Genomic DNA, 12,160 nt, shown 5'->3' with positions numbered 1-12,160 from the left:
AATTTAAGAATTGTAGAGGGTGCAGGTGATTTGCTAAAATGTTGTCTCCTTTTTTCTTTCAGAATTGAATGACAGCGTATATGAGAATAGTGATACTGTTGGGCAAATTGTCCATTACATCATGAAAAATGAAGGTATGATAATCTTAACAACATTATAAATTTGGTAATATGTTAATAGCATTTAAAACTTCTGGTAGTTTAAAAAATCTTCAGAACAAATTTTCAATAAGGGATAAACTTGTGAATACCTTTGGTAATGTTAATGCCGGTTGAAGTAACAATTGAGTAGTCAGTCTTTTTTTTGCAAATATAACAACACCTCATTGAATTGACTTTATGAGGGAGTGAACCCTTCTACATAAATGAAATTTTCAGATAACCAAAGCTTCCATTTAACAGCACCAAAAGTTCTGTGGGAAATGAGCATTTCAGATCGAAATCTTTCCCCACCTTCTTAAGTAATAGCTTATATTATGATAAAACTGGGGTAACATGGTTACTAAACAATAATTTGTATAATAGAATAAAAAAGCATATAGAGCAACAATGCTTCTTCCAACACTGTCATCATTATTAATATTTTTATTTGGGAGGCAGTGTGGTGTAGTGGAAAGACTTTAGTGCTGTTAATGACATGAGCCTATAATAATAATAGCTTATATAGTATTAATGGTTATAAATTGCTTTATATCTGTGGTGCTATGTTATTCTTACATTAACCTGTTGGGTAGGTAGAACACTTATTCTTCTTCACATTTTATGGATTGGGACTCTGAGGCTCAGAGAAATTGTCTTGCCTCAAATTATATCGCTTAATAATTATTAAGTACCTACTATGTGCTGGGCACCATGCTAGGTTCTGGAAAAGTGAACCTGACCCTGCTTTATATACCTGATAAGCTCCTCAAGGAACTTACATACCCATTAAGTGGTGACACCTAGACTTGAACCCAGGTTTTTCTGATTCCAAGTTTAATGTTCTTTCTACTCTAACAGGCTACAGCAGCCCCAGCTAGGTGGTGCAGTGAATAGAGTGTTAGTCTTGTACTCAGGAAGACCTGAGTTCAAATCTAGCCTCAGACACTTACTAGCTTTGTGATCCTGGGCAAGTAACTTAACCCCTATTTGTCTCAGTTTTCTAATCTGTGAAAATGAGCTAGAAAAGAAAATGGTTAATCATTGGTATCATTTGCCAAGAAAACTTCGAATGGGTTCATGAAGAGTCAAAAACAACTAAACCAAAAAGCAAGGTCTCCTTTAACCATCGCATATGAATCCTAACTTAATTTTTTCTTTTTTATATAGAGTTAGCATTATGTACATCAGTGATGCCCTTAGGGGCTCCTGATATCTTGGTATTTAAATAGTCTCAGAATACTGTGCTTTTAGAGTTCTTGGGTTTACTTTTCATATTTTTTTCTATCCCCTCTCTTTTGTCACTTCTTATGGATATGACTGGACCGTTATTTAGCTGATATCCTTCCCCACTTTCATTCTAAGTGACCTCTTCCAATCCACTATGGGCTAGGGCTAAGCGGATAGCCAGGCTTGTGGGAGATTTCTATAAAATGAGGGTAACTGGGCAGTGAGTAAAGTCCAGAGAGCCTTTCCAATGTGTAAAATGCGTGAGATTTATTGGACTTTCAAGCAGCAGGTAAGTAAATTCTGGGTAAGTGGGATCTTAACGTATCCTTCTTCAGCGTGGATGTCCAAATATCTATGTATTTGTCCATGGCAGTGATATCTGGTGATGATAAGGCTCGGTAAGGAGGCAAGGTAAGGTGGCATTCCTTGGATGGGTAGGAACAGAAATAAATCCTCTAAACCCAATAATAACTTTCATTTATGTGATACTTTATGTTTACATAGCATTTACTGACAACAAGCCAATGAAATAGGAAGGAGGAAGAGTTGGAGGAGTTCCCATTTTAGAGATGAGAAAACTGAGGCTTGGAGAGGTGAAATGTTTGTCTATGGACACATAGGTAGTTAGTGGCAGAGCTGGACCTGGAACCCAGGTTATAGGATTTAGAACTGGAAGGAACCTTAGAGATCTAGTCCAGTCCCTTTATTTTGCAAGTAAGGAAACTAAAGCCAGGAGAAATCACATAATTTGCCAGAGCTTACCTAGGAAGTCGGAAGTAAGTTGTTTGTTGTTCAGTTGTTTTTCAGTTGTACCTCACAACAGTCCACATGTTCGTTAGACAAGGACCAGAACAACTGAGTTTAAAGAAGTGATGAAAGTTTTTGTCCACAGCCACTCCTAAAATGGTTTCAATCAGACATCAATACAGGGAATGCCCATAGACTCTTTGTGACCCCATTTGGGGTTTTCTTGGCAGAGATACTGGAGTGGTTTTTGCCATTTCCTTTTCCAGTTCATTTTACAGATGGGGAAACTGAGGCAAATGGGGTTAAGTGACTCACTCAGGGTCACACAGCTGATAAGTGTCTGAGGTCATATTTGAACTCAGAAAGATGAATCTTCCTTACTCTAGGCTTGGCACTCTATTCATTGCTCAACCTAGCTTGTGATAGGAATAGAAGCTATAATTAGTTCAGTTGGTTAGAATATAATCTCAATGATAACAAGGTTATAGATTCTACTCCTTTTGTAAGCCATACCCTTTTGTTTTGTTCCATGGCTTGTGGCTACACCAGACATTTCTTTATCTTCCATTCTTTAATACCTATTTCCCTAGCATACTAAAATCCTGTCTTATACCAGAAGTCTTTCCCAATCCTTATTCATTCTAATACCTTAATTATTTCCTGTTTATATTGTATATATCTTATTTGATACAAATACAAATATATCTGTTTGCTTGTTGTCTCCCTATTAGATTGTGAGCTCCTTGAGGGCAGGGATTATCTTTTGCTTCTTTTTGTATTCCCAGAGTTTAACACTGTGCCTGGCACATAGTAGCCACTTAACAAATGTTTATTGACTGACTGACAAGTATTCTGCTGCACCCTAGTGATAAATTATGAAAAAAACAAACAAAAAACAAGCCTGCCCTTTTCTGAAACTTTCTACATTCTTAGACTGAGTCAAAGCTCCATCTGCTATTAGGTAAACACTAATAACTCTTATCAGAATTTTGTAACCTGGCATTTCTGCCTTGGCTTCTACTTTGAAGCCAAGATCCTTCATGACTTTATGGGAAAATATCTTTATCCCACAACAAACTCTACCAACCTGACTCTGATGCTAATATCAACTTTTTGTTGATATTAGTCTTTGTTCTTTTCCCTGAAATCTTTTTTGTATCACTAGTGGAATGAAGGTTAAATTTTAATACTATTGTACTTCTAATGACATTCTCATTCATATATTAATCACATCCTGGATGTTGCAATTCAATTTTGGTTTGTCTGGGCAAGCTGCTAAATGTCTTTTATGGGATAGACTTTTATCATCCGCTCCACAAATCATTAATCTCCTGTAATTTCTTGGTCTTTGACTACACGGAATACTACCTCACTCCTCAATTGTTAATAGAATTGTTGCCTCTGGGGTTCTCCTGTTAATTTCCTCTTCTGGTCTGGCTGCTGTTGCTGGAGCTTGAGTATGCTAAGGGACTTGGATTGTGTGCGGAAACTAGAGGTGCAAATGCTCAGCAGGCAGGCCCTGATTGTTTATGAAGGGAAAGAGACTTTCTAGGCAGCTTTTGCTTTAGGGTCCATAATTTTAAATTTTATCTGTGAATTACCCAGAAGGCCTGACTCAATTCAAATCCTGTCTCTGACATGTAGTGACGGTGTGATCATCAGTGCTCCAGGCAAACCTTTTAAGACTGTGAGTTGCAGAGAAGGTGCTCACTTGCATTGGTAGAGTGATTTTTCTCTCCTGGACATTACCTATTGTCAACTGGACTGGAACTGATCTCTGACCGGTGGGTGGCTAAAGCTGAACAAAGCAGGATAGAGACAGGAGAGTCAGGAATCAAACAGAAATCTAATTTCAAAGTGAGGAAAATACTTGCAAGCAGAAGTCCACCTTTCTGAGAAGGAGGGCTTATGGCTTGTGGCAGGGGTAGGGCTTTTATACATGAAAACCACAAGAAGGTGGTATCTAACAATCTTGAGTAAACAGTTTCCCTGGTTGGCATTTCTTGGGACAATACAGGCGTTCTTGGGTTCTTGGGAATAGTCCCTAAGTTATTAGAATTGTTGAGCTTTGTGATTGTCTCAAGTTGTTAGGGTCGTTGAGCCTTGTGATCATTCAGTGGGGTATAGAACCAATGTTAGTGTGTTGGGAACAGGATTGAAGCACCTGGTTTGATTCACTTAGTATGTCAGGAGATTTGATTGATCACTTGATGCTGCTGCATGTCGGCTGCAATACCGGCTCCCTTGGGATCCCCTGGGAAATAGGGATCAAAGCAATACAAAAATTGTATGATTTTGCCAGAGGGTGAGCGCAAAGGATTGTTGTTATGTCAAGCTCAGGGCACAGCTTATTTGCTGGGCCTTAGCTCAGGAAAACAGGGTGTCTCCTAATAGCTTGACACTATACTAACGAAATCACTGGTCTAGACTATCTCAAAGTAGAAATTGTCTGTAAATAGTTACATAATTGAATAGCTCTCTCAGAAGGATATCAAGGTGATTGTTGCTAATAATGTAACTAAGGTTCCCATGACTCATTATGCTTAGGTATATAGAGGCTTGAGTAACTGGACTTTTGAGGAAAGATGATCTGATGATAGAAATTTTGCCTCTTCAGTGAATGACTTGGGGAGAAGTGCTGGTGGTAGTTGCAGTCTTCCCCCCTCAGATACAGATGTAGTGTTGTTCAGGGAAAAAGTAGAGGGAAGTCCAGGGAGGGAGGGCATTTTCCTGGGAATTCTTTCTCACTGAAGATTTTCTCTGGCCCCTAAATTCCCTTCTTCCCTTCTTCCACCTATTTCCTATATGCTTCAGTTAGCAAAGAATTAATGATTTAAAGGAAGTCGGCTTACAGATGATTATCAGCTATGGTTAAGTTCTTCTGGATATGAAGGAAATGTAGCAAATAAGAAAGTCTAAGGACATTAATTAGTATCCTAAGGTATTAATAAATAGAGCATTTTAGAAGCAATCAGTGTTTATGTTGAACTCTTCTCATCTGAGGCAGCCAGTAAAACCTTCTGAAGGCTCCTCATGCTAGATGTGGCAAAGGCATTGCTAGAAGATTTGGGCATTTTGATACGTTGCATAGAGCGGGGCTTCTTAAACTTTTGTGTGTTATGGACCCCTTTGGTAGTCTGACCCTTCTCAGAATAATGGTTTTCAATGTATAAAATAAAATCCATAAGATTACAAAGAAAATCAATTATATTGAAATAACCATCAAAATATATTTTTAAAATGTTCATGGTTTCCACTTTAAGAGCTCTGGTATAGAGACTGTTACCTGTAGGATTGATGGGCATGTGGACTCTAAGGGGGAGAGTAGAAAAAGCTTTATTTGTATCCCTGAAAAGAGTGCAAAGTGCCTCTTGGTAGCATGTAGGGACCTCTTTCGTTTTTGGAACTGGTTTCAGTACAAACAAGTGGAATATTTAGTAAGGATTTCTGGCAAATCATGGAAACTCAGACCACCAATAATATATAAAACCTAATAGGCTCACAAAAGTATAAATTGTAAATGTGAAAAGTTTTTAGAGGCAGTATGGTATAGTGGATAGAGTTTTGAACTTGAGTCAGGAAGATCTTGTTCATTTCTACCTCCTATATGTATAAACTGTGTGACCTTGGGCAAGTCATTAATCTCTCTGACCCTTGGTTTTCTCATCTGTAAAAGGGAATTATGTATGTTAAGTGCTTTGTAAAACTTTAAAGTGCTATGTGTCAGTTACTGTTGTTGTACAGTTATTATTATTATTGCTGTTATCGTTATTATATCTTGGAGAGCTTAAGAACATTTTTTTTTACAGTTTATATTTAAAGGGAGAATCCTCATTTTGTGAGTTATATGTTTTTTTCTTCCTTTTTTTTTTTAAGGTGTTTGGGGTTAAGTGACTTGCCCAGGGTCACACAGCTAGTTAAGTGTCAAGTGTTTGGTCCAAGGCCAGATTTGAACTCAGATCCTCCTGACTTCTGGGCTGGTGCTCTATCCACTGCACCACCTAGCTGCCCCAAGTTATATATTTTCTCAGGCAATTCTAGGCTGTTTTAAATCACATAACCGTTACATCGCCATTGCCTCTTTTAATGTTCCAGTTTTGCTGATGTACTCTGTCTTCCAGTTTTGATTTTGGGATTTGATAACTAGTGATGTGACATATTTGTGAAGAGTGTGAAAGAAAGCAGCGGTCATGAAGCTAAGCCCAGCTCTCTCAGGCCCAGGATCTATAAGCTATCTAGTTGCCTGCCTCCCAAATATTAATGAAAATGGAAAATATCCCAAGATTCTATTTCTCCCTATGCCGATAATGAGAACAACAGTTATAATACTAGTAATTCTTATTCTTACTCTCATTTCTAGAGCACTTTACATGATGCTTTCCTACATACCTGTGAGGTAGGTTGCTCCCTGCCATTAGCATCAACATTTCCATAGTACTAAGGGAAGTGAGATGGACAAGTAAAATCAATTCTAAGGGTGACTGGTAAATAGATTCCATTGCTAATGTTTATCTATGAGATAGATATACATTTTTACACTCTGTAGGCCTTGGCTAGAGTGAGTGGCTGCTTTTGGATATACAAATTCTGATTCTGAAAAGTTCATTTAGAAAATTAGTTAACAAGTTCATTGGCACTGTCATATGCGCCAGAGAATCTGCTATTATCTTAGCTTCTTATTCCCTTTAACCACACAATTCTCATTGAGACGAGAACTTCCCTTTTGCTTTTGAGGAAGGGAAGGGAATAAACATTTTTATAGTACCTACTATGTGCCAGGCCCTGTGCTAAGCACCTTACAAATATTATCTCATTCGCTTTTAGAAAAAGCATCTGTTTTCTCATCAATATAAAGCTATTTTTTGTTCCTCAGACACCATGAGCAAAACTGCTGAAGTAACATTGGGTAACATTAATCATTACAAACCAGCAACAAAAGTGTTCTTTATGGAGATCCGTGCTCCTTGGCCTCAACATTGAAGGATGTTATTTGGTACATCCAAATAACATGTGTGTTTGTTTTTTTGGCTAGGCAATGGGGTTAAGTGACTTGCCCAGGGTCACACAGCTAATAAGTGTTATGTGTGTGAGGCCGGATTTGAACTCAGGTCCTCCTGAATCCAGGGCCAGTGCTCTATCCACTGTGCCACCTAGCTGCCCCTCATAAAATGTTAAAGTTGGTACACATGGCAAATGGTTGGTCCTTTTTTTGTCTCCACGGTATTTGTTGTGGTTCTCATAAGTTAGTTATGAAAGTAGTGCTTAGATTTCAAAAATTTTTTTAAAAGGTTGGGTAGAAACATTCAGATTTTTATATTTCATTTAGTGAAATTTCCAGAAATATTCTTCATCAGTCATTATTTTTTGACTCCATAAGCAGCATGGAATAGAATTACCAGTTCTAGTTTTAACTCCAGCATTTACTAATGGTATGACATTGGGAAATTCTCTCTGAAGCTCACTTTTTTCTTTTGTAAGATTGGGATAATAATGCCTTCCAGGGCTGTTTTTCCAAATGGATTATGTAAACCTCAGTGCACTTTTATTCAGAGTCACTTTTTAGAGGTATTTGAAGAGATTTGGGGGAGAGCTTAAGAGAGGGGAGAACTCAGGCAAGTCTCTGCTTTCACTCCACCATCTTGGCTCTGCCCTCCTTAATGCACTTTATAAATGTGAGTAGAGTGGTACAGTGGAAAGTACGATAGATTTTAGAATCAGAGGCCTGGATTCCAGAAATCAGCTCTATGTTTTAGTCACTGTAGGTCATTCTCCTTATCTATAAAGTGATAAGGCTGAATTAGATGGCAATTAAGGTCCTTTCAATCCCTAAATAATAATAATACTAGCCATAATAATAATATAGGCAACTAGGTGGCATAGTGGATAGAGTGCCAGGCCTGGAGTCAGGAAGACCTGTGTTCAAATCTGGCCTCGACATTTACCCCCTGTGTGACCTTGGGCAATTCTCTTAACCTCTGTCTCAGTTTCCTCACCTGTAAAATGGGGATAATAGTAGCCCTGTCTTCCAATGTGAGGCTCAAATCACGTAATAATTGTAAAACACTTAGCACAGTGCCTGGCGCATAGTAAGTACCATGTAAATATTAGCTATTATAATTATTATTATTATTGTTTCATGACAGTCTGACAGAGATAGAAAGAGTAGAAGTGAGGAATGGGGGACTCCTATTCCTTCATTGACTACACAGGATTACATCTGTGTTTGAATGGTTTTTATTAATAGTAGCCCAGTTCGAATTAAGCTTTGTTACTGTGTACCTGGGATGTTAAGATGATTTAAAATCTTCACACTAGAGTGACTTACTTCTTACTCCAGGAAGCAGAAGTCCTCTCCACCTCACACTAGAGAAGGCTACCATTTGACATTGAAGTAGATAGATAGGTAGATAAATAGATAGATATTGACACACACACACACACACACACACACACATATGTAAAACCATGCTATGCATAGTTCTATTTTTCACTTTTTTCTCTGGAAGTGAACAGCATCTTCCTTTATAGGTTCTTTGTAGTTGATTTGAGTGTTTATAATACTCATAATAGCTTAGTTGTTCACAGTTGTTCTTTGAGCAATATTGCTATTACTGTATACAATGTTTTCTTGGTTCTGCTCATTTCATTCTTTGTTATTTCATTTAAGTCTTTTCATGCTTTTCTAAAATCAACCTGCTCATCATTTCTTATAGCGCAGTAGTATTCCATCACAATCATATAGTAAACTCGTTTAGCCATTTCCCAATTGAAGGGCATCCTCTCAATTTCCAGTTCTAAAATGATCTATTTTCAGTAGAACATAACTTGAGTTGTTTTTTCTGGGTACTGATGATTTCACCATCTCTCTATGGAGTGTAACTTGGTTTGAACCAAACTGTACCCAGGGGAGGCTTGATGCTGTATCATTTTTTCTCCACTAAAATTTAGAGGCCTGTTTTTCAAGCCAATTAAACACAAATTTATTAAATGCCTACTACATATTATGCCCTGAGAGCTTTCAATTTTTATAATCTAGCTACTGCTTAGATTCTTAAAATCTAGCCACTTCTCTGATTCTTAGAATCTAGCCACTGCTTATCCATAAGTTGTGTATGTCTCCTTAAGAGGCTCTTAAGGACTCCTTAAGAGTCTGCCTAATATGATGGATGTTCTAATAAACCTTGTCTTTGGCTGAAAGAAGGCTTGGGTCGAATTCTTTTGGGCAGGACCCATGTGTTGTGATTTTGGGGTCCCAGCACCCCTGAACCCCTAAACCACATCAGGTCCAGATCCCAAAGACATGATCTTTTCCTTTTAGGGGTTCAGATCCCATCCCCATCATTCCCCCCTCAAACAAATGGGACCTAAATTCTTTTGGGGTAAGGGGCGGAGGTCTTGGCTTCTGAAATAGCTTCCTGCTGGCAAGGGGTCAGGAACTGTCCCTGCCTCGAGGGGTCCCAAAGAGGAGACTGGAACCGAGCATAGGCTGTATCCAGGGGACAAATGGGGGGACATTGGCTGGTACCTGTTGTTTGCTACCAACTGTAGGTGAATGGCCTGTAGTCTGGAAGACACAAATCTGACAGAAAAGACCGCAGGGCCCAGATATAGGGGGAAGTAAAAGTGTAAGAGCCCCATTAAAATAATTTACATTTGACCTGCAGGATTATCTGATCTCATTATTTTTTCAAAAATTTAAATAACACTTCTGCAGGTAGAAGTTTTCCACCCCTGGGTTCAATCACACTTGGTAAATTCTTGTTGGATTGAATTGAATTAATTTCAGAGGGAGGAGGAGCCCTAACCAGGTGTTGTGTGTGCGTGTGTGTGGGCAGGGGAAGGGGGTGGGAATCAGAAAAGGCCTCCTGTAGGAGGTGGCACTTGGGCCCAGCTTCCAAGTAAACCAGGGATTCTTTGAGTTAGAAGGGAGGAGGGGGAGCATTCCAGGAATGGGGGGAACGACTTAGCCAAGAATGGAGGCAGAATATGCAATAACATAGGGAACACCATGTAGGTCATGTTGGTTGGAACATTGAGGGATAACAGAGTAATGTATAATCGGCCTTGAAAAAGATGCCAGAGTCAGATTGCATGCAAAGGGCTTTAAATATTATAAAGAGGAGTTTATATTTTATTCTAGCACAGTATTTCTCAAAGTGAGGTCCAGGGATGTTTTCATAGGGTCAAAACTATTTTAATGATAATACTAAGAAGTTAAAATTTTTTTTATGGTTTGTTCTTTTCTTTCAATAAACAACTTATAACAATTTGAAAAACTCTCTATGTAGAAACTCATTTCTCAATGCAAGAGATTGTGAAACAATTGGTATTTATAAATAGCACAGGGAGCCCCATTTTTAACTAGGGCTTGTAGAACTGTGTTTTATCCTGACATCAATGAAGCTCCTTCAGTGAACTGTCCATTACAGTTCTCTCACATTAATCAGTAACCTTGGCCATCCAATGTCTTGCCAAGGGTTTATGATGCATCATTTTATTATTTTCTGTTTTTTTGTTTTTTAATTTTTTATTAATTTATTTTTATTTATCAATAATCACTTCCATATGCTTTTGAGTTTAAAATTTTTCTCCCCCTTCCTCCCCACCACCCTCCCCAAGACAGTGCACAATCTGATATAGGCTATACATTTACATTCCTATTAAACATATTTTCACATTTGTGATGTTGTAAGTAAAAATTAAAACCAATAGGAGGAACCATCAGAAAGAGGAAACAAAACTCAATAGAAGAGAAAAAAAATAGCAATTCGACTTCCATAGTTCTTTCTTTGAATGTGGATAGCATTTTCCATCACAAGGCCTCTGGAGATGTCTTAGATCCTTGTATTGCTGGGAAGGGTTAAGTTTATCAATATTAGTCATCACACAGTGTAGTTGTTATTGTGTACAACGTTCTCTTGGTTCTGCTCACTTCACTCAACATATGATGCATCATTTTAATTAAAGACATACACAACTTATACAGAAAAATTCCCTTGATATAGCATCAGCATTAATACATTTGCAAGGAAATAATCTTTCTTAAATTTTTGAAAAACTCAGTTTTGTTTTATTTTCACTTCTGAATTCTCTCCTCCCCACTCTCCCCCTCCCCCCTGCCACATCCCTACCCATTGAGGAGGCAAGAAAAATAAAATCCATTACAAATATGTATAATTAAGCAAAATAAATTACCATCTAGCCATGTCCAAGGAAGGGAGGAAGGAAGGAAGGAAGGAAGAAAAATATACTTCAATCTGTACTTTTGAGTCCATCAGCTATCTATTTGTAACATTTTATCATTTTATCATGAGTACTTTGGAATTGTGGCTTGTCATTGTGATGATCAGAGTTCCTAATGTGAAGTTTTAATTTCAGTACAATAAATATCAATAGATGTAACCCACATGAACAAAAGCTCTTTGGGGATTCTCAATAATTTTTAAGTCCAATTTGAGTCCAACAAGTTTGAGTACCTTTCTCTGATCTAGAAGCAATAGGAAGTTGCAGAAGCTTCTTGAGTCAGGGAGTGACGTGATCACACCTGTACTTCAGGAACAGCTATTTGGCAGTTGTGTGGAGTGTTTATTAGTGGAGGAGAAATTAGAGGCTGAGAGACCATTAAGGTGGCTATAGTGCAGTAATCTAGCTTAGGGATGGTAAAGACCTGCACTAAGGTGGTAGCTGTATCAAGTGTAGAGAATTTGAGACATGTTGTGGAGATAAAATTGATAAGTATTGGGCAACTGATTAAATATGGGGGAATGAAGATGGTACTTTGTAAACTTGAATGACTGGAAAGAAGGTGGTTCTCTTAACAGAAATGAGGAAGTTAGGAAGAGAGTTGGGTTTAGAGGGGGAAGATCATGAATTCCCTTTTCAGATGCCCAGTAGGCATTTGGTGGTTTGAGGTTCCAACTCTGGAAGTGGTTTGAGAATAGATTTTGGAATCATCTGCATAGAGAAGTTAATTCAATCTGTGGGAGCTGATGGGATCACTGAGGGAGTGTATAAAGAGGAAAGAAGAGAAGAGGTCTCAGGATAGA

At 38.1% G+C, this 12,160-nt stretch overlaps 1 protein-coding gene across 2 annotated transcripts in view; it reads left to right on the top strand.

Annotated features, from left to right (window-relative positions):
* The window catches only part of RELL1 (RELT like 1), a 69,667-nt gene that overhangs the window by 29,791 nt on the left and 27,716 nt on the right, over window positions 1-12,160 (top strand). For both annotated transcript variants that reach the window (XM_027836311.1, XM_027836312.1), the window contains exon 3: window positions 63-134. In XM_027836311.1, coding sequence (XP_027692112.1) covers window positions 63-134 — 72 coding nt within the window. The remainder of the gene's footprint in view (window positions 1-62; window positions 135-12,160) is intronic.

The sequence above is a fragment of the Vombatus ursinus genome, unplaced genomic scaffold, assembly GCF_900497805.2.
Source record: "Vombatus ursinus unplaced genomic scaffold, bare-nosed wombat genome assembly UNPS02014818.1, whole genome shotgun sequence".
In the NCBI taxonomy this organism is placed as follows: domain Eukaryota; kingdom Metazoa; phylum Chordata; class Mammalia; order Diprotodontia; family Vombatidae; genus Vombatus; species Vombatus ursinus.
This window is presented reverse-complemented; position numbering and strand designations above follow the sequence as displayed.